The 22,500-nt window shown below is 41.1% G+C and overlaps 4 protein-coding genes across 4 annotated transcripts in view; 3 read left to right on the top strand and 1 right to left on the bottom strand.

The window, feature by feature from the left end:
- Positions 1-913, bottom strand: part of LOC132958952 (type II inositol 3,4-bisphosphate 4-phosphatase-like) — a 31,355-nt gene extending 30,442 nt beyond the window's left edge. The window contains exons 1-2 of the mRNA XM_061032029.1: positions 829-913; positions 23-216 (exon numbers count right to left, since the gene is read on the bottom strand). Of these exons, the coding sequence (XP_060888012.1) occupies positions 23-143 (121 nt within the window). The 5' untranslated portion in view covers positions 144-216; positions 829-913. The remainder of the gene's footprint in view (positions 1-22; positions 217-828) is intronic.
- LOC132958693 (putative high affinity immunoglobulin gamma Fc receptor IB) lies at positions 894-6,352 on the top strand. The gene is made up of 8 exons (XM_061031670.1): positions 894-1,025; positions 1,594-1,652; positions 2,762-2,794; positions 2,942-3,069; positions 4,026-4,146; positions 4,353-4,607; positions 5,687-5,818; positions 6,072-6,352. Exons 2-8 carry the CDS (start codon positions 1,622-1,624, stop codon positions 6,152-6,154), a joined length of 783 nt encoding a protein of 260 aa, XP_060887653.1. The 5' UTR covers positions 894-1,025; positions 1,594-1,621; the 3' UTR covers positions 6,155-6,352.
- Positions 6,353-7,997: 1,645 nt separating this feature from the next.
- LOC132958690 (arfaptin-1-like) lies at positions 7,998-17,941 on the top strand. The gene is made up of 8 exons (XM_061031668.1): positions 7,998-8,220; positions 11,848-11,959; positions 13,246-13,345; positions 13,830-13,939; positions 14,033-14,254; positions 14,457-14,614; positions 15,201-15,375; positions 15,516-17,941. The coding sequence occupies exons 2-8, from the start codon at positions 11,885-11,887 to the stop codon at positions 15,669-15,671; spliced, it is 996 nt and encodes a 331-aa protein (XP_060887651.1). The 5' UTR covers positions 7,998-8,220; positions 11,848-11,884; the 3' UTR covers positions 15,672-17,941.
- An 808-nt stretch (positions 17,942-18,749) lies between these two features.
- Positions 18,750-22,500, top strand: part of LOC132958683 (FH2 domain-containing protein 1-like) — a 24,167-nt gene continuing 20,416 nt past the window's right edge. Inside the window, exon 1 of the mRNA XM_061031659.1 lies at positions 18,750-19,055. The gene's annotated coding sequence lies outside the window, so the exon portion shown is untranslated. The remainder of the gene's footprint in view (positions 19,056-22,500) is intronic.

The raw sequence follows: 22,500 nt of genomic DNA, 5'->3' as shown, positions 1-22,500 counted from the left end.
ATTTTATAGTTCACAGTCTGACCTCCGTCCTGACGTCCGACTCCCAGCGTTCCTTCTTTCTGGAAGCTTCCAGATGTTTCTTCTCTGGACAGAAACTGCAGCTGCCTGTGGTTCACCCTCAGCTTCATCCTCCTCATCTTCATCCTCCTCTTCAGATCACATCAACTGTCCGTCACTATCATCATCATCATCTTGATCTCGTCTCCATTGAAGCCTCTATAAATATACAGATTAGGAAAAGAACAACTTTATTATTTTCAACACAAAAAAGATTGAAGATAAGGGGCGCTGGTGGCGCAGTGGTTAGAGTGCGCGCCCCATGTACAGAGGCTGTAGTCCTCCAGGCGGGCGGCCCGGGCTCAAATCTGACCTGTGGCTCATTTCCCGCATGTCATTCCCTGATCTCTTTCTCACTGATTTCCGGCTCTGTCCACTGTCCTATCGCTCAAATAAAGGCAAAAATGCCCAAAAATAAATAAATAAATTGAAGATATTTGGCCTCCTATGATGAACAACTATGAGAATATTGTGTCTTTGCTTTAAAAAAAAATGAAAATATGTATATGTTGAAACAAAATTATTAAAATTCAAGCTGTTAGTTTCGAAAAACTCGAACAAAACACTGAATAACTGCTCTTTGAGAAGCTAATTTTGATACTTCACTAAACATTTGAATGTGACGTCACTTCTCCTGTCAGCCGGTCTGACCGTTAAGTTGTCGAAACGTTTAAAAACGTAACCGTTAACTCGATTAAATGACTTCGTGTGAAATAGAGAGTGTATAAATAATGTTTTAAAAAGTAAAACCGTGTTATAGGCGTCTCTTACCGGCAGAAAAAAAGCCTCTCTGGGATCAAATTCAACTTTTTTCCAACCGCAGTTTGTTTTGACTAGAAACCATAGTGGGGAATGGGAAAACCTTTGGACTGGTAGAGTATCGCGAGAACTGCGAATCTTCGCGCCTGTAATGCTGACATCGACCCACAAGATGTCGCGAGAAGGACTAGATAACGAACCACCAAGAGGTAAGCAACAATTAAAGCTTCTGACGTTTTTGGACAAATTTAGAATATGAATATTGTTTTTATATATTCTTCAGTTGCATTTTTACAATAAAAAAACAGATTTTGTTGTTATCAGTTCTCTGTTTTGTGATTGTGTTTCACGTCATATGTTTAAAATCAAACATCAGACAGAAAATAAAACCCTGAATTAAAGGATTAAGTGAGCATTAATATGGCTCTTTATGCACTCTTAAATGTTTCTGGGACACTAATAAATAACTTATCACTTATAAATAATCATCTTTTTCAAAATGTTATGTATATTTAACCAAGTTTTATAGCCTTCACCTTTATCATAATTTAATCTTTTTTTATTAATGATTCATATTTAATTCTAAAAAAATAAGCACTTTGGTGTCTAAAATAAAAAAGAAGTGCAGCCTTTCTGTGTTACTGCCTTGTATTTTGTGGTGCATTACTTCTGAGGTTTAGTAGTTTATACTTTAGTTCAGTTGATAACACTGAATACATGTGACTGATGACACTTTAGAAATGTACTTACAGGAAGTCGTCACCTTGTTGTCTGCAGGTTTCACACAGTCGTGCAGCAGGTCAGGATGGAGGAGTCGTCTCTCTGTCTGCTTCTCTGTAAGTCACGTCTCAATCTTCTGTTTTTCTTGCATCATGTTTTGTTTTTTACTGTGAGGACTCGTCTGACTTCATATTATTTTACCCCATCATTACAAACTTTCACCTCTTCTTCTCCTTCTTCTTCTAATGTGAATTAGAGCAGCTTCTGGTATGCAGACTAAGTCTTAATTTCGCCTTTGTGTATATATTTCCTGTCCAGCACCTAGAACTGAATGTATTTACAATATTTCCAGATATAAATATACACTGCTGTTTTAAACAGTGTCGATATTGCATGGTTTATGTTAATGTGTTGATGTGTGGGGTGACGGGGTGGGGGCGCTTGAAAGTATTTTCATCTTTAAAAGGGGCAGAAGTGGTGTCTTAACCACTCAGCCAAGAGCGCCATTCCAAATCCATTTTTGTTTGTGCCATGTTTGTCATTATTTTGTGTTTTTTCTTGTTTTCAGTCGCTGTAAAGCCCTTTGAGTTGCATTTGATTTGTGTGAAAGTTGCTTTACAAATACAGCTTGCTGAGTGATTGATCGAGGGATTTGTCACAGTTACTTTGCAGACTCAAACTTTAAAGGTCACATCTCCTCCTCCTCCTCTTCAGTTTAAATAAGTCTCAGAGCTCCTCAAAACATGTGTGTGAAGTTTCTTGTTCTAAATCCAATCTGATCCTGTATTTGATCATGTCTATAAACCTCTCTATTTCAGCCCTGCTCAGAACAGGCTGTTTCTGTGTCTGTACCTTTAAATATGTAAATGAGCTGTGTCTGACCACGCCCCCTCTCTGGAAGGGGTGTACTCGGTGCTTTCTCGCTCCATGTCCTATTGTTTACGGTGAGAAGGCAGACTCAGAGGGCAGAACAAACACCTAGCTGTGGGAGTGTCACCCACCTGGGGGAGGGGCTACTGCCCTTTGTGATGTCATGAAGGGAAAATCTCCAAACGGCCTGTTTGAGCACACATTTTCTGAAAAGTGAAGCAGGCAGAAGACGGAGAGAATGGACTTTTCTCATGACAGACTAGAGACACATACGAGTGTCTGAAATGAGTTATTATATCTCATGATCTGTTGTTCCTTCAGTTAACTGTGTTGGTTTTCTCTCTGGTTTATTTAGTGCTGAGTTTTCTGGACTCCGGGGCTGCTCGAGGTAGAAAAATGATCAATTTGTTAAATATGTAATAATCCAGTATAAATCATGTGTTTCTGTTTATAATCTGTGATCTCACATGAATCAATGTAATCGCTCTCTCATCCCCTTGAAACCATCTTCTCCTCGTCTCTTACTTCGATCCAGTCTCTCTGACGATGTCTCCAGATAAATCTCAGTTCTTCAAATATGAATGTTTCACTGTGAGCTGTGAGCGGGAGGAGGGCGAACATAGAACCACGTGGAGAGTGATGAAGAGGACAAAGGACGGAGAGGTTTGTGTTTTAAAAACAAACAACAAACTGGATACACTGAACCATTTTCACACAGCCGCCATTTCCCCCCGATGTTCAAGGTGGGAAGATGAAGCTCTGTTATAATCTCATAATGTTTTTTTTAAGGATACAACAGAACTCAAAACCTTAAAGCTACTGATAGTAAATAGTACAACTGAAATTGAAACTGAAATATGAAATACGGCCAAATGTCCTGTCAGATTTTTACTTCATGATGTCTTTAAAGTTGCTGAAGAGTTAAAATTAAAAGTCCTTAAATGTTGAGCTCACAAGTACAACAAGCATGTTAACTTCCCAGTCAATCAGCAACGTCCGGTTTTAAAAAATGAAGCCGATGCTGAAGTGTTGAAATCCTGCAGTTCCTGGAGTGTCCACTAGAGGCTGGCTGCAGAAGCACAGGAAGTCACATACACACCCATTCTAAAAAGCCTGTTTTTACAGCAGAGATTAACATGTTTACAGCCTGGTTCAAAAAACCAAATAGGTGTGATTAGCTCATGTCTCGATGGACACACACTGTACGGGGGGTGAATGTTTTGATGACTCATCAGTTTTGATTTGATGAAGGATAAGAGTTCTTCACAATAAGGCGTGTAGCTGACCTGATTGACAGGTGGGCGCGGTGTAACGGTTTGTCAGGAGGTTTAAAACCCGCCTCAGCTCCAGCTCTCAGCCTGTCGTTAGGTTGACTGAAAGTTAGACTGAGACAGCATTTCCAGCATGGAGACCGCCACCGATGGGACTCCAGCGCCCCCTGCAGGAACAGACGGGTGACGCCACTCAGGCTTCATCTATTAATATTTAAAGTCTGTGCTCCCACCTTGAGTTCGACCTCAGTTGAAAATGGCCGCCATGCGAACATGGTTAATGTGTTCATGTTGGCCTTAAAGCTGCCAAATGAAATGTTTTTTTTTCTCTGCTGCGTTCCTGTACAGGTGAGTCCATGTCTGTCCTCCTGCTCCATCTCTGCTGCGTTTCCTGTCACTGACAGCGGAGAGTACTGGTGTGAAAATGGACAGGCGGCAACCAGCAACAGCGTCAACATCACCGTCACTGGTAGGCTGCGTGGGGTTCAAAAACTCACCAACTCAAGGAAGTTCCTCATTGGTCTTTCAGGCTACAACAACAGGCTAGCCAATTAGCATCCTCATTAGCTACAGAAGGCCTGCTTAAACCACAGGTGGAAAACGATGCCTGGATAATCTGATATTTATTCAAAGACAGTACCAGACAATCATGTTTGATGTATTTCCTGTCTTCAGCTGGCTCTGTGATCCTGGAGAGTCCTGGACTTCCTGTGACGGAGAACGATAATGTGACCTTGAGATGTACATGTAAAGAAACTCAAACGTCCTGCTCGGTCCTCAAAACCGAATTCTACAAAGACGGCCTCCTTATTGATGGCAGCAACACGGGACACTTGACTCTGTACAGAGTTTCAGCGTCTGATGAAGGACTCTACAAGTGTAAAACTCTTGGATCTGATGAATCACCAGAGAGCAGGCTGACAGTCAGAGGTAAGACTCTTTTATTGTTCATCGTGTGTCCTCAAACCCGAGGTTGGTGTTTTCTTCATTAAAGACTTTTAGCACTTTTCATCATGAATATTCCCTGCAATGGGAAAACGATGAGACCAAGTACTGGTTTCACTGGACAAGTCTTAGATTCTTGTGTGATACCAATAGGATGGATATAAAAACTGGACCCAACCACCATGATGTCATCCATTGGTTTTTTGACTACTGTGTTGAGTCTTTTAGTTATCTAGTAGTTTTAGTATCTGACAAGACTTGTAACTAAAGATTTAGACCAGGGGTGTCCAAAGTGCGGCCCGAGGGCCATTTGCGGCCCTTGAGGGGATTTTTTGCGGCCCGTGACTTCAAATGAAGAATCAGAAGATTTTGGCTCGAGGCCTTGATTAAGATTATCACATTATCTTATTTTTATTTTTCATGTTAACAAGAGCTGAACAATAGTCCTCAAATAGAAAATGTTCAGTAACATGTATGTTGTTGTTTTTTTTAAATCTACAGCTTTTACTATTTTCCACATTTTTTTGTAAACTATGAAAAAAAACGTATGTAAAGTTTTTTCAAACAAGCGGACTGTTGTTTAACCATTTAATGACCTGAGCTAAATGCAGAAAGCTTTTATAAAAACATGAACCACGTTACAGGCTCTGAGAAAAAAACAAATAAAGTAGAACGAAGAAATCAAAGTATTTGATTTATTTTATTAAAGAGTTTCTTTAGCGAGCCTTTTGATTCTGATCTACAAAGCCTTACTATTTTTAAAACTATATTTTAAAAAACAAAACCTGTGGCCCGCGAGCGATTCTAACACGATAATTTTGGCCCGCAAGAAAAAAAGTTTGGACACCGCTGATTTAGACAATAAACTCATTAGGAAAACGAAAGTAATCGAGGCTCCTTTTCTCATAGACTTCTATTCAGTCAACTTGTTTTTGCAAACCAGAGGGATGCCCCCCTGCTGGCCATTAGTGAGAATGCAGGTTTGAGGTACTTCCACACTGGCTTCACTTAAAAAACCCAAAAGTTTATGAAATCCAAATCCTCTTTCACTGACGTCTCTGCAGCGCCCCCCGGAGGCCGCGACGCTCCAGTCCCCCTGCCGACTCTCTTCATTCTGTTGCGCCACCTGCTGGTGGGTAGTCCTTACCTGCTGTCCACCGTCTTACTGGGACTCATACACAGATGCAGGCTGAGAGGTGAGAAAAAGGGGCAACGTCGTCTCCCCCTGATTCTTTATGCTAAGCTAAGCTATCTGGCTGTTTGATATAGCTTTATCATACGTGACTGAAAGCTTTAAAATATCCATCCAAGTGTCTAAAAGGCACATTTTCCAAACTATTATTCATTTGCAGAGATACATTAGAGCTTTAGATTTAAAATAAATATTAGCTTTGTCACTGAAGTGTCTCTTTAAGAACATTTTCTGTTGTTTTTGAATTGTTTTTTCAGCGCAGCGCGTCAGGAAAAGGAGGCGAACGTGCAGTAAAGTCGTCATGGAGATGGAGCACGGCAACATGTGTCATCACACCTGACATTACAAGCTGAAGATGAAGACGAGAAACATCCCGGAGTCACCTTCAGTTTTTATAACGTCAGACTTTATATTCATTCAAAGTTCATTTGTCTTTTTAAAATCATTTCTATTTTTTTTGTTTTACCTGTTTTCCCTTGAGCGGAACATTTTTTGAGTTTGCCGTCTCTAATGGAAAAATAAAATCGTGATTATCGTTGTTTTTTTTGTCACTTATAAATAGAGTCTGAATGTTTTCATTGTTTTCATGGCGGTGGGCTTCAACAGGAAATGGTGATGTTTGAGGTGTGAGCTCTGCCTGCTCGTGGTGAACTCGGGGTAAGTTGTTGTTGTTGCTCGGACATCACTTAGGATTATAAAGAACTGATGACTTAATGCTTGAGGAGGCTTAAGAATAAGGAAGGTGTGTTAAAGGTAGTGAAACAGGAACGAAAAACAACATGTGTGCGCCTGTTTCCCCTCGACCAGAGGCCAGTTTGATGTTTCATTTCTGTACACGTTCACTTTCCGACAGACAGGAAACCTCGTTTAGTTTAAGAGAAAACCTTCTCAGTACCACCCTCTGTCCTCGTCTCTGCGACCTCTCTTGTGGTCTGAAGGTTTTTTTTATGTGTGAACAATTTCTGTTCACTGTTTGACAGCATCACTAAAGGTCAGATGTAACAGACTAAAACATTTTAAAAGCTTTTAATTTCACAGGTAATGAATTTCCCTCAGCAACAAGATGTTTAGATTTGTGAAATGTGCTTCCATTTTTTCATCATTTGACCAACAATGTCCAAACACAAGTGGATGTAAATGTAGATTTGAGGATTTTAAAAAACCAGATCAGAGGTTGAAGTCTCTCTGGCGCCCCCTGGAGGCTTTGATATTCAGCACACCGTCAGATAAGAGCAAAGAAAAGACAGAACCAGTTGGTTTAAGTCCAGTTAGGTCTACTTCTTTAAATTAAAAAGACTTTTAAAGGTCAGATAAAAATGACAGTTTTACAGTGTCTGACTTGAATTGAAATTACACTGCAAAAACTGAAATCTAAGAAAATCTATTTGTCTAATTTCTAGTCAAAAATATTTCATTTGATTTATATTGAGCCACATTTACCTCCTTAACATCCTTTGAAGATAAATCAAGTGGAAAATAAGGCCGAGAATGCTTCTTACAATCATCTCAGGTTTGATTTCCTCCTTTTAATATTTTAGAAGAAGATGTTTTTCAGGACTTTCCAGGTAAATGTGGTTTATAAGACATACTGGCTGCTGCATTGTTGTCAGAGAAGCCAGCACTTCAACATGTTTCCTTAATGATCAGATAGTAAGATACCTTTATCATTTATTACAGATTGGTCATTTAATACTTTAATAATATATTTTTTTAATGTTCGTAAGTGATATCTTTAAGGTAAGACTTTTACTTGTCAGGTACAACTTTTACAGAGTCATATTAGTTATTTAATGAGTAAATAAGCCAAACTTCTTTGTAAATAAATCACCTTTTTTTCTTTTTCAACTAACTTTTTCTGTTTCTTAACATATTTCATGTGATGTTATTTGAATATTTTGATAAACATTTACCTTGTAAAGTGACGATAAAAGTGGACTGAACCTTTAAGATAAGCTAAGAAAACAATTTGAGGAGTCAGCTAGGGTACACTTGATTTTAGTTTCTTGTGTTACAGATTTAACAGCTGAATATGATAATTAAAATGAATCATAAACAGCCTTAAATCACCAGAACAGTCGTTGTTTGAACAGTGTGAACACTTCCTCTGCTGTTCTTGACTACACCTTGTTTTACCTGCGCTTATCACCGCCCCTCCGGGACGCAGCGACACCATCGATCGAGCATCCACTTTTAAAAACAATCGGCTGGCAAACACTTCCGGGTTCCTTCGACTTTTTCCTGACTTCACAACTTTTGAATCAAGTTAAACTTTACGGTCGGCAACAGGTAAATATGAAGTGTTAACGTGAGGAGTCAGGTAGGAAGGAGGAAATACGACGACGAAGAAGAAGAAGAAGAAGAAGAAGAAGGAGGAGGAGAAGAAGAAGGAGACGTTTGTTTTTAAAGGTAAACTGTGTCACCTTTGGGCGCTGCTCTCTTTGATCTTGTTTATGTCATCAGATTAAAACATGTTTATTTCACATTTAACAGACAATAATGTTTAATTCAGTAACTTATAAACATGATTTACTCACTTGATGATGTGTTTAAGTCGTTTTAATAGAAACTTTAGTTCACCTGTGTGAGGGAACATCATGTCTTCACTAAAGTTATCTTTTAAAATTACTTTTATTTTCTCTAACTTTTCCTGCTTCAATAAATCTCAGATGAAAATAAAAAACTCATAAATCCACTACAATATCAATAAAATAATAAAAATAAATCAAACAAATCACAACACTGAGAATATGACTTATAACATGACTACCTCCCGTACTGTTTGGAGTCTTTAAAAATGAAACTTTGCACCTTTTCTTCCATTGTTCATAACTCTGAATGTCTTAAAGGGGCAGTCTGTAGATTTGGTGGTGAAATTTTAAAGTATGCTATGCTATATTTTCTGAACTAAATACACAAACTTTATTCAAAGAAAAAATGTTTGGAGGTAAAAAGTTACCAGGAGAGTTACAGTTCGACTGTTACAGACCCTCCACCATAACTTCTTCAAACAGTTTGACTGTTACAGACCCTCCACCATAACTTCTTCAAACAGTTTGACTGTTACAGACCCTCCACCATAACTTCTTCAAACAGTTTCAGGGACCAAACGTTCCTCTGAGGACAGTTTGTGTACAGAGTTATGAACATATACCACAGAATCTGTACATTTCTCCAACTTTCACATTTCTCTACCAAAACTAAATACTGCACCTTTAAAGGGTACTTTTATTTACTTTACGTTTTCTTTTATATCAGATTTTTTGCTTCTACAGCAAAACATTTCAGACTGAAAGACGAGACTCATAACTCCACCACTCATTTTTAATTTAACCCCAAACAAAATCAAACTCATGACACTTCAAAAAGCAGCTCTAGATTGTATCTGTGGTGTTTTATGATTGATCGGCTCATTAACAAAACATCTTTTGCCCCCCATGTGATGACACATATGAAGTGGGCAACCTTTTTCTTTTCAGAGTTTCCGAGTTGTTGTTCGTTCATTTGCATTTGACAACTCAGAAACTAGTTTTTCCGATGTTTCCGACCCCACATGAATGCACCATGAGTGTATTATTTTCCTGTACGCCTGTCTTATGCTGCGTTCATGTGGCGGGGGAGCGGGGGCATGCCACCCCTGGCCACCCATCATCTGGAACCGCCCCTAAACCCCGCCTCTCGCCCAATGACAGCTCGCCTCCCCCCACGATAAAAAGAGAGCGGTAAAAAATAATGATTGATGGATGCACATTAACGACAACAGTAGATTTATTTTAAAAACTAAAAGTTGAATACAACTTTAAATGAAAGTAAAGTAAAAGACGTCGCTCTGATGATGTGGAGGAGAGAGACTGACATCCTCACATGTTCTTCATACCTGTTCAACCTGTTTTTATTAACTTTGTTCCCCGTGTGGAAGTCAAATGATTCTTCCTCTAGAAAAGCAGAAGTGCGTTCATCACCTGAGAGAAGTTTCACTCTGTGTTACATTTAAAGCAGGGGTGCCCAATGTGCGGCCCGAGGGCCATTTGCGGCCCTTGAGGGGATTTTTTGCGGCCCGTGACTTCAAATAAAGAATCAGAAGATTTTGAGGCCTCGATTAAGATTATCACATTATCTTATTTTTATTTTTCATGTTAACAAGAACTGAACAATATTCCTCAAATAGAAAATGTTCAGTAACATGTTTTTTTTTTTTAAATCTACAGCTTTTACTATTTTCCACATTTTTTTGTAAACTATGAAAAAAACTTTTCAAACAAGCGGACTGTTGTTTAACCATTTAATGACCTGAGCTGAATGAAGAAAGCTTTTCTAAAAACATGAACCACGTTACAGGCTCTGAGAAAAAAACAAATAAAGTAGAACGAAGAAATCAAAATATTTGATTTATTTTATTAAAGGGTTTCTTTAGCGAGCCTTTTGATTCTGATCTACAAAGCCTTACTATTTTTAAAACTATATTTAAAAAAACAAAACCTGTGGCCCGCGAGCGATTCTAACACGACTATTTTGGCCCGCAAGAAAAAAACTTTGGACACCGCTGAGCTAAAGCATCGCAACCTTTCTGATGAGCAGGAATCAAAAGTCTTATCTTTTATAAAAACAGATGAAAGATGTATTTTGATGTGAGGTGGTAAAGTGAGGGCTGTGTCATAAACACGATTGTTTCCAGGCATCAAAGTTCAGCCGTTTACTGTGTCATCATAAAGACGAGCCGACTGGACTCTGGACTTACTGTAAGAAACATTTGACTTCCTCTCTCTTTGTCTGTCAGACGTTCTAAAGTTAATATTTCATCATGTGATCAACGTTTGATGTTTTTTAGACTTCGTATCAGTCGGCTTATTCCTGCTCGATAAAACTCAAACAAACACAACGTGTGAAATGAGAAACAGGAGAGAGAGAGAGAGAGGAAGAAGAGCGCGTGAAAGAGGACGTTAACGGTTCATGGTGAAGAGATGATAACAGATAAGAGCGTGACGACATTAAACAGTGTTGATTGTGTTGTTTCTTATCTGTCTTTTGTTCTTTTATTACATCAGAAACTTGAGATTTCTTTATCTTTAGTCAAATAACAAACTTTATTGACAGTTGTTCACGTGATCACAGAGCACGCACACATACATCCATCCTCTTCTCTCAAATACTAAACGATGTGTTCGAGAATAATCGGATTATTTAAGGTTGATGGAGAAATGTCAGAAATGTCTAGATTCTGACATCCTGTGGTTGGTTGTACTTCTTCTGTCCACCACTAGGGGCTGCTGTTTAACCACTCTGACGTTTGTTTAACTCACCAGGAACAACTCTGACATCACCTGTTCACCTTTTTTTTTTGTAACCAGGTAATTAATCAAGATCTACTTCATCATGGTGGCCTCTCCAAGATGGCGGCTGCAGCTCAAGTCATAATAAACATGACATGATTCATTTTTTAAATTCTAAATACTTTATTCATCTCTGAGGGAAACTCTGGTTTTACACTCGTTCACACATACACAAACAGCAGCTGAGGACTTTTATGAATGGAGTGATGTCAGAGGGAGGGGGAGGGGGGGGCTGCACATAGGGAGAGCATCAGAGCTGGCGGGGGGTTCAGTGCGTTGCTCAAGGGCACCTCGGCAGGAGTCAGGAAGTGACCTGGCACCTCTCCAGCTACCGGAACAACGTCCTGCTAATCCCTCCAGACTGAGCTTCTGCAGATTTAGTAAACAGGTCACAGTGATGAGTCAGGCGTTACTACACCACATCGTTTTCTTAAAGCAGCTCTGCAGCGCAACGGTTAAAGAGTCACAACAATCGTAAAAAAGTCATAAAGTCGATTATTTTGAAATCACGATGATATACAGTTTTTAAGGTTTATTTTTAGGCTTGTTATTTGAAAGATTGTGGAAAGAGTCAGAAATCAGGGAGAGAGAGAGAGCGGGGAATGACATTTGGGAAAGGATGCACAGGTCGGATTCGAACCTGCAGACTGTAGCCCCTGAGACACAGAGTTGTCGGTTAAATTTGTTTTCCTTGTTCTGTCTTTAGGAGGCAGTAGAAGAAGAAAGAAAGGGGAGGAGCAAAAATGATGGAGGAGGCGGAGCATGAAGACGGCGTCAGCCCGGCAACCAACGGCACGGAGGAACCCACTCCTCCCACGGTAAGACGGCATAAAAAACAAAAAAAACTCTTAAAAATTAGAATTTCTTCAAATTTTTTAAACTTCTGAATTTTACTTATTGAATAATTTTGAATTCTTTTTTTTATCAAATGCAGAAAAATAAACGTGATTGAAACGCCTCCGCATAATTCAGATTGGAGGCCTCAGGGGCGTAAATATCGCGGCGTTAAACGGCGGTCTGAAGAGGACTATTGTTTTTAAGTTTAAGATGTACTGTCCCTTTAAGAGCTCATTCAAGAAACCAGCAAACCCCAGGTCACTTAGAAAGAGCGTGTGCGTGCACGTGTGCGTGTGTGTGTGTTGAGCCTCATTCCCTGAATTTCACTTCCTGGAAAGCAAAATGAAAACACAGAGGAAGATTGACGTAGAGGGGATTTATTTTTTATTTATTTTTGTGTGTGTGTGTGTGTGTGTGTGTGTGTGTGTGTGTGTGTGTGTGTGTGTGTGTGTGTGTGTGTGTGTGTGTGTGTGTGTGTGTGTGTGTGTGTGTGTGTGTGTGTGTGTGTGTGTGTGTGTGTGTGTGTGTGTGTGTGTGTGTGTGTGTGTGTGTGTGTGTGTGTGTGTGTGTGTGTGTGTGTGTGTGTGTGTGTGTGTGTGTGTGTGTGTGTGTGTGTGTGTGTGTGTGTGTGTGTGTGTGTGTGTGTGTGTGTGTGTGTGTGTGTGTGTGTGTGTGTGTGTGTGTGTGTGTGTGTGTGTGTGTGTGTGTGTGTGTGTGTGTGTGTGTGTGTGTGTGCGCGCGTTGTTACCGCTCATCTGTGTCAGGTGACCATTTACTGTCTTGAGTGTTCCGTTGACCTCTGACCTCCCTGCCTGCCGCCAATCACAACAGGGAGCCATCATCTCCGTGGCAAACTCACAACCTTTTGATCCGAGTTCTGATTGGCCCCCCTAAGATCCGGTTCCCACGGTGATTCCTCCGAGTGTTGTCACAATGCTTTGACCTCTGACCTTACCGGTGATGTTCTTGTTCCAGGAATGGAGGCGTGCGCTGCATTCAGGGACTGTAGGAAATGTGAAACTCCCCCTCTAAAGCTGATTTAGAAATCTTGACTTTCCAGGTTTACTCGCAGATAAATCAAAGTCTGAAGTAGGTCGGGCAACTAAATAATAATGAGGAGGCGCAGCAAAATGGCGGCATAAAGATATCCGGCTGTTTTAACCTTGTCTTGAATCTGATTGGACGCCATCTAACTTTGACTTCGTGCCCATTTTATGACCCGTAACCAGCGGTACTCTACTCAAGGACGCTTTTTCTATTTTTCCAGGAAGCAAACAGCAACTTCAACCACACCGACAACAACATTGTCAGCTCCCGTCCAGCTGAGGCCACGCCCGAGGTCACCATGGAAACAGAGCAGGGCGAAGGTAAAACCAGTAGAAAGAAGAAGTACTTTGACCTTATAGAGCCCAACAGTGTGGTTTGGTTGGAAAAAAACACTTTAATTTTCTCCTCAGCGGAGGCATATTTATTATAAAAACAATCGGTCCAAGCACTGAACCTTGTGGAACTCCATGCTAACTTTGGTGTGTAAAGAGGACTTATAGAACAACTTAAAGCAGTCCCAGTGATTCCAAGTAATTGTTCTAGCTTTGTAATGTGATGGTCCCCCCTGTCCGAGGCTAGAAGTAGATTATTTGTTTATGTAGTCTGGAATGGTTGTTATGCTAATGTTAGCTCGCCTGTATTCTAATGTGTCTGTTAACTTCCATCCATTTTATTTATCGACTCTGTGTGCATTAAAGTTCCCTCTGACGTGCTCACACAGTACTGATGTTAATAAGTTCACCATAAGAGACACAAACAGGTGAATAACGCCGTCATGTAACTCCAGTTTGTTGAATTCTTCAGGGACACCGGAGAGAGCAGGAAGTGGATCTGTGGTCGTTCAAGGCAACAACAAGAACCCGGCCAGCGAGAAGCTGCTGAGAGTCAGGAAGTGGAGCATCACCACGTATAAGGTGAGACTTTTATCAAGAGGTAAATATTTAATTTACAAATCAACAAATCAGTCGGTCTCATTAAAGCCCCCCCCCGTCCCTCCGTCCCTGCAGTGCACCCGCCAGGCTCTGTCAGAGAAACTCGGCCGCGGATCTCGCACCGTGGATCTGGACCTGGAGCGTCGACTCGAGCTGCTCAGAGACGACCGACAGCGCTACGAAAACGTCACTAAGGTGGCTCAGACGCTCGCCAATCAGCTCGCTCAGATCACCATTACCCAGAAGACACTGGGGGACGCCTTCAGTGAGCTCAAAGTGAAAACACCAGCGCTGCATGTGAGTCTTAAGCTGAGGGATGAAGGAGGAGAATTTGTTTTGGTCTGAAGATCTGCTCTGAAAGTCGCAAAGTAAATTAACAAATAATCTGAGAGTTGATGGAGGTGGTTACTTAAAGTGCTTCAGAAACAAGGCGGCCATGTTGGAGTCAGCTGCTGTGGACCAATGAGAGCTCCTCTTTCTTTTTCTTCTCGTTTCTCAGGTGGAGTTCGGTCTGAACGCAGACGCCCAGAACTTTCTGTCAAAGAGCGGTGAGTCTCTGACGGAGTCCATTAACACCTTCACGTCGGACATGAACACGCTGGTCAGTAAAACCATCGAGGACACGATGATCAACGCCAAGAAATACGAGGCGGCCAGGTGGGCGGAAAGCACACTTCCTGTTTCCTGTCAGCTGATATTCACATAGTTTCAAATGTTTGACTTCAGAATAGGGATCAAGAATAAACCGTCTGACATTAAAGAAGAGACAGAGAAGCTGCTAACTGCACCAACAGGGGCAGAAAATGTGGTGTGCAGAAATGCATTCTGGGAAATGTAGGAAAATCACAAGTTAAGTAAAAGTACACATTAACCTAGAGATTTTTCCCATTTTATCACTCATGCCTTATTATATGAATGCAGAACAAGGGACAAGGGTGAAAAGGATTCTGGGAAATGTAGGAAATCAGTTTAGGAGAAGAAATAAAGTAAATCAAATTCTGCAGATTCAAGGTTTTCCAGACCATTACAGAACATCTGAACAAATAGTGAAAGTTTATGATTCAGACAATTCCACATACATTTCTTTTTTTTTTAAGTTCAGTTTTAAGTTCAGTTCATTTTATTTAATAAACACAACCACCATCAGATCACACACTAACCTTTAAGAAAAATGATCCAAAAGCACAAATATGTTGGAGAGCCTTTTCCCCCACGATGACCTCGTGAACTTCCCGTCCTCCAGGATCGAGTACGATGCGTACCGAGTCGACCTGGAGGAGCTGAACATGGGACCCCGAGACGCCAACACGCTGCCCAAACTGGAGGCGGCTCAACAAGAGTTTCAGGGCCAGAAGGAGAGATTTCAGAAGCTCCGAGACGACCTGAGCGTCAAAGTGAAGCTGCTGGAGGAGAACAAGGTGAGCGAGGAGATCTGTGGTCGATTTGTAAACGTTGAATGTGTCAACCTCCACAAATCCTCAAGAGATCCAACATAACTTGTTTTTCTCACTACATGACACTGATGTGTTTGAAACAGTTGAGGCTCCTTCTTTTGCAGGTCAAAGTCCTCCATAACCAGCTGTTGCTGCTCCACGCCGCCGTCGCCGCTCACAGTTTATCATGTCACAGCTTCCTGGAGAAAAACAGCCAAGAGGCCGAAGAACTCCTCAGCAACGGCAGCGCGGACTCCCCCTCCTGGCTGGAAGAAAGTTGACACAACAACAACAACAACAACAACAACTGAATCTGACCACACGGGAGGTGCACGGACGCCGGACTGGAATCTGTTTTAGGAGAAATGGACGCTGTTTTATGAAAAGTAAGAGAGAGGATTCTTTTGAGACTTTTTTTGATTAGGAAATGAGTTTGAATGAAATTTGGGAGGGTTGCATTGTGAGGTAGTTTATTTATACCAGAGTCGGATTGAAGTTTGTTTGTCTGGGAATGAAGTCCTGGAAACCCGATCGTTCACTACAGAAATTAAAAAACGATAGATTAGAAATCATTTTGGGGTTTTGAGCCTGCAGGACTGGAAAGTCTTAAAAAATGTAGAATTAGATCATCACCAAAATCTGAAAATATTGTGAAACTGCACAGGAAGCTTTGGGAAGTTTTCAAGAAGTTGTTCATTGTTCTCGGGACAAAAGGGACTGTGAAGAATGAACTCTCTTTTCTATATTACTCGTACATTTAAGGACTTACAGCACTTGTGACTTGTGACCTGTTTAACAGAGACACAGTCATACGTACCCCCTCCTGGTTTTCTTTCCTCTGTCTTAGTGTGTTGGGGAGTAAATCCATCTAATCCTTTGTGAGGCACTAAGCCTTTCTTTGAACTTCAAAAAAAATCCCCTCAGCCACTGCAGTCAGAAACTCACAGCGACTCAAAGTGCCTCAACACCACTGCAGGAAAAACATGAACCATCCACAGCTCCTCATGTGGACGCTTCTGATTGGTTTAAGGGTCCAGGATGATGGATTCTCGTCTTTCTAGCAAAACAAAGATCTTCTGTCACAGTTTTTAATTTTAAGTCGATGCTTATCATTTGTCAACAAATGAAAAACGTGACCCGGCGGAGATCAAACGCCAAAGATGAAAATCAATCCAACTTATTTAGCAACTTTGTGAAGCTTCAAAGTGCAGCGTTTTCTTTTTTTTTTTATATCTTAGTTAAAAAATATATTTGAATTCATGGTTTCAGATTTGTCGGAAAGTTTTGTTTTGTTTTGTTTGCTCGATCTATCCAAACATCCTTCCGCCTTTTTATATTTCCTGTGACTTTGATGTCATGATCTGTTCGTGTTTACGTACCTCAAACGACGACGACGACTATGCAACGACTGTGGATGTTATTTGTGCAATAATGTTTCAAAACCGTTTACCTTCAGAAATGATGACTGTTAATGACTCTATATCTCTGTCTTCCAAAGCGTAACCAATAAATATTACATTAAAGGAGCAGTATGTACCTCTGACCCCTAGTGGTTAAAATGGGTACTGCAGTCTAAATTCTAAACATCATAGAGATCTGTCTCCCCCCCCCTCCTCTCTAGAGTCCATGCTCACTCAGGTCACCATGTGGTGGACTCTGAAGCTTCAGTGTTTATCCAGCTCTGCATGGGTCTGTAAACCTTTCTGTGTTCTAACCTCTCTCCATTTTTCAAAAGCATCTCCAATATTGATCCTAGTTTGAGCACGTTTCTGCTCGTGGAGCTTATTAGAAACATGCAGAGGCTTTTTAGGTCGGGTACAATCACTTCTATCTGAACCACTTCTCTTGACCGCTTCCATCGCTGCAACACCTGTTGACCTGATAACTGCTCTCATATCTGACAAACCGAGGGGCGTCCAAAACAGCCGTGTGGGGGGGGGTCTTAAAAGCGCCTACCTTCTCTGGTCCAAACAAATCCAGAGCATTCAGGAGCAGAATCTAAACTCTTACTGATTGATAATGACTGTTGTTCTTGTGACTTGTTTGTGAGAGAGCAAAGAATAACAGTCTATCATCAGTAAACGGGGAGACTTTTCTTTTCAGATAATAACTTTACTATAAGAGTTTTATAATTTTATGTGTTTGAGATCTTTATTTAGAATTGGAAAGTTCATGTTTGACTTTGGTAAACCGTGAGGACTTCTTTACTCTGCAGACAAAGTTTGAAGAAGATATTCTCCTGAAACTAAAGAAAAACAAATAAATGGAAGAAAAGCTCCTAAATGTAACGGGGTTAACTTTTATTAAACTCTTAACTACGGTGAGATGACTGAAAAAAAAACAGAAAAAGACCCGAACAGACTGATCTCAGAAATGGACGGCTCACTCTGGATCTGACTGAAAAACAGCGACTAGACCAAAAAGGGTTAAAGGTGAATTCTTCTTTTTATTTAAATTATAAACACCAAACAGGGACCAACGTGTGATTAAATATCTTTGTGTTTAAAGTGTTTATGTCGTTTAAAACTGCCAAATAAAAATATTGAGAGACTTCTGATGTCACGTCTTTATGTGTCAAACTCTGATTATTTATTCAGTCATTAAATCATTTTTCATTTCAGTTGTGGTAAAAACGTTCTTCATGTTCAGATGTTTCTCACACACAGGTGTGTCGTTCACTCTGATGAACAATGTGTGTTTATTAGTTTTGCACTTGAGACTCTTTCTGTCTTTAAGAGAGATTTAGAGGAGGGGGGCGACTCGGGTCTGTTTGTGTTTCTGTTGCTCTGATTGCTTTGAAGAGAGGCAATTATTCACCAGGCAACACACACAACCTTGTGTGTGTGTGTGTGTGTGTGTGTGTGTGTGTGTGTGTGTGTGTGTGTGTGTGTGTGTGTGTGTGTGTGTGTGTGTAGAAAAAAAGAGAGGGAAGCCTGACAGTTTTTTAAAAATGTTTTGCCAAGGGAGGAACCAGTATAGAGCTTATCTAGGACAAACACACACACACACACACACACACACACACACAGTAAATTAATTTGTCTTTCAAGTCAAACACACACACCTACTTTAATGAGTGTGTGTGTGTGTGTGTGTTTCCTTACATCCTAGCAGGTGGGCGTGTTCTAGGGAAAACTCTCCCTTCTCCTTCTTCCACCTGATTGAGTGATCACGCATGCGCAGACTGCCTGGGGTCCCCACCTCTCTCTCTCTCCTCTCTCTCTCTCGCTCCCTCCCTCACTCCCTCCCTCTCTCTCTCTCTCTCTCTCTCGCTGTGTCTCTCTCTCTCTCTCTCTCCCTCTCCCCCTCCCTCCCTCTCTCTCTCTCTCTCTCTCCCTCTCCCTCCCTCTCTCTCTCTCTCTCTCTCGCTGTGTGTGTGTCTCTCTCTCTCTCTCTCTCTCGCTGTGTGTGTGTCTCTCTCTCTCTCTCTCTCTCTCTCTCTCTCTCTCTCTCTCTCTCTCTCTCTCTCTCTCTCTCTCTCCCTCCCTCCCTCCCTCTCCCTCCCTCTCTCTCTCATGCACACACTCGCACTCGCTGCTTGTGGATGTGACAGCCGGAGTGCCAAAGCGGGATTCGGTGTTAAATCCTATTTTCTCTAAATTTGGACGTTTTCAGACGGAGTTTCTGCGCGGGAGCATCCGCGCCGTTCAGAGCCGTTCATCCCGGTGAGTTCAGCTCTGAATTAAAACCCTCTCCACCGTCTTTCTTCACCCTGTTGATCTCGGTGTCACCTCCAGTTCACTACAGTGCTGCTCAGAATTTACTCAGCGGGCTATCAGGCGGCTAAACACGTCGTCACTTTACGCACGCCGGACTACGTTCATATTTTCACGTTTTCTTGCCTCACGCCTCAACACAGCTTCTATAATACTTAAATTATAAATTATTTTCAATTATCCAATCCCGTCATCACTTCGGCTCTGTAAAAGTGTTAAATAATTTAACTTAAAGGTGCGAAATCATCTGTTTTATATCTGTAATAACCATATTAATCTGTATTAAAGGTGCACTATGGAGTTTCAGTAGAGACATGTGAAAGTTGGAGAAATGTACAGATTCTGTGTTATATGTTTATAACTGTACACAAACTGTCCTCTAAGGAAAATGTGGTCCCTGAAACACTGCCAGAAGATAAAATGCTCCGCTAGAAGTTGTGGTGGTGGTAACTCTCCTGGTCGCTTTTTACCTCCAAACAGTGTCCAGGCAGACATTTTTTTCTTTTGAATAAAGTTTGTGTATTTAGTTTAAAAATATAGCATTTAATTTATTCACTTCTCCAACTTTCAAATTCCACGACCAAATCTACAGAGTGCACCTTTAAGTTTGGTCTGATGTCACTTCAAGATGCTTCTTCTTCTTCTTCTTCTTCTTCTTCTTCTTCTTGTCTTTTTCCTACGATATTTCTAAAATATACCACCTGTCTGTCTCTCTTTCTATTCATCTTTATTTATTTATTTAGACTCCGTGATGATAAATTGAATCTAAATATTTACTCAGTGTTCACTCATTCTCTGCTGTTCGTCCATGAAGACTTGTTATTGACTTAAGGTTCTTCCTCTTCTCCTTTTATTTCCTTAAAGTTCCTTATTTTATGTGTTTCATGTCTTTGTGGTTTCAGTTTCAATACATTTTCTGTTGTTTACCTGATCATTGATTTCGTCTATTAGGAGACATATTGGGACGTTTTTAAACATCTTTGATCCTCAAAATATTCACTTCACTGTCATAGAAGAGAGAAAAAAAGAAAAGAATCAGATTTTAAAAGGTGAAAACTGGAACATTTCTGTAGTAATCCCTGATATCTGTCCTCTCGTGTGTTTATGATAATCCTTATTCTCAGTCTGGACACGGTGAAGTGTTTGATGTCTGTGAGAATTTTGTTTTTATCTGTTTTCTTTTTGTCCTTCCTGGTTTAATTACTACAACACTTTTTAGTGATGTTTAAATGTCTCCAACGTCACTTTGGCTTCACAGAAATCAGTAAGCCTGTTTGTTTGATTGTTTGACAATTTTGGATAATTTAGACGTTAAACAATGAAAGTTATAATCAATAAACAGCCAGAGTCAGGGGCGTGTCCAGAGGGGTGACCACGGGGCCCCCCTTGAAATCTGATTGGCCACCCCATGTGCCACCTGAAAAAAATCAAAATCTATGATTGGCTATTTGCCTAATCGGAGGCGGGACAACAGCTTTCAACAAGCTAATCGTAGTCTGAGACCGAGACAAAATGCTTCAGACTCCGAGATCGAGACCTTTAAACATCGGTCTGGAGTCCAAGACCGATTTTTAAGAACTACAACGATAAGCGATAGTCACTTGATATGCCTTAAACCTTAAACACGGTCGATATTATCGGCTGGACGATTCCTCGGTCGGGCTCTAGAGAAATAAAAATGTACAAATATTGCTTCAGCGGCGGGAGCGAAGTGAGTTTCTTTAACGGCTTTTTAAAGGTACAGGTTTGTTCTCCCCGATCTGTCGCTCTCTTAACGTCAGCTCTGTGGTTGAGCTCTTAATGGATCCAGACTCTGCAGTGTCTGAACACAGACTCTGATGGGTTTTTCACACGAGCATTAGCAGGTTTTTTTTTTCACGCCTCGCGGGTTCTTAAACTCGCCTTACGTGTGTCAACAAACGAGTCGAAGTCTCCCACAGGTGACAGAAATAAACAGGAAACAGATCGCTCAAGACGTTTTCACATCCGGAAAATATCTAGATCACTTCAGGAGGACTGCTCATGAAGTCTGAGAGAAACACTCAGCTGTTTGTGTTCACACATGACGCTCAGAACAAGAAACTTCAGGAGTTTTCTGCAGGTGTGAAATCTTTCAGAAAAAGATGACAACATGCTCAAAAACGTAATTTCTCAGTGTCATGTTTCACTTTTTGATGTCACTACTATTTTTGCGATTCCTTGACATCCTTCTCGTCCTGTAACAATTCTACAATTCACTGATCAGACTCTTTTATCCAAAGTGACGTACATCAGAGAGTAAGAACAACACAAGCAAGGATCTAGAAAAAAGGGAACAATGTCAGTAAGAGCAAACGATCAGCTTTGAGTCCGATTGGACACACAGGTGCTGACAGGAAGTGACCAGAGGCAAAGCACAACATTGAGGGCAGTTCTTGAGAGCTCTAATCAGTATAGAAACCATCTTATAAGTCGTCGTTATCAAACAAAAACCATCGTCATTACCATCATCATCATCAATAATATGGAGACCATCATCATTAAGTTAGTAGGTATTCATGAAAGAGCTGGGTCTTTAGCTTTTTCTTAAAGGTGCAGAGGGACTCTGCAGAAACTCTCGAGGAGGTCGGATCAGCTGCTGGAGGATTAAAACTTCACACTTAGTACAAAATGTTCTCTCTGGGCAAAGTTTTTTGTTCTTTCTCGTCCTGTTCACAAGCGAGATGTGGTCACTCCGTTTACTCATTTTTAATCTGGTGCTGCTCACTACGGCACGGAGGCTTACACTTTGTGCAGGCTGAACTTTGACCTCTGAGGTTCATTCTGCAGACGTGGAATCCCACCCGAGCTGATTTGTGTTTTTGGGGATTTTTGGGATCATTTTGACCGGTTTCCACCCGTTTGAAACGTTGAAATGAACGCCGTCTTTTTCTCTTGTTGTCAGTGTTTCCACATCTCAGGAAGACGTAGCTGCCTCGTTAACTCATGCTGGAGATCTTTGGGTGTCTCATCGATTCATGGGTCAGGATTCAAACTGATTCTGGATTCATGGATTATTAGTCCATACTTCAGGGTCTGAATTTAAATCACTTTGTCTTCAGTCTTCATGCGTCATTTACTCCTCCTGGATAAAGTTTTGTCAGATTCCTCCCGGAGACAAACATCTGTGTTGTTGCCTCCTGCTGCTGGTTTTCTCTTCCTCCAGGCCGTCCAGCAGAGTGTAGCCAGGCCGCGGCGCTCCCTCTGCGGGGTGGCGTGCCCCGCTCTGATCCCCGGGCGTGTCGAGGAGGAGGAAACCCTCAGGATGACATTTAAGAATACAGGAAGCTGTTTGTTATCGTCTCTCTGCCTTGTCTTTTTTACTTTCTGTCGCCATGGTTACCCAAGAGAGCAGCGATGCTCAGCCGGTCCTTTG

This window comes from Labrus mixtus, chromosome 23, assembly GCF_963584025.1.
Source record: "Labrus mixtus chromosome 23, fLabMix1.1, whole genome shotgun sequence".
Classification (NCBI taxonomy): Eukaryota; Metazoa; Chordata; class Actinopteri; order Labriformes; family Labridae; genus Labrus; species Labrus mixtus.
This window is presented reverse-complemented; position numbering and strand designations above follow the sequence as displayed.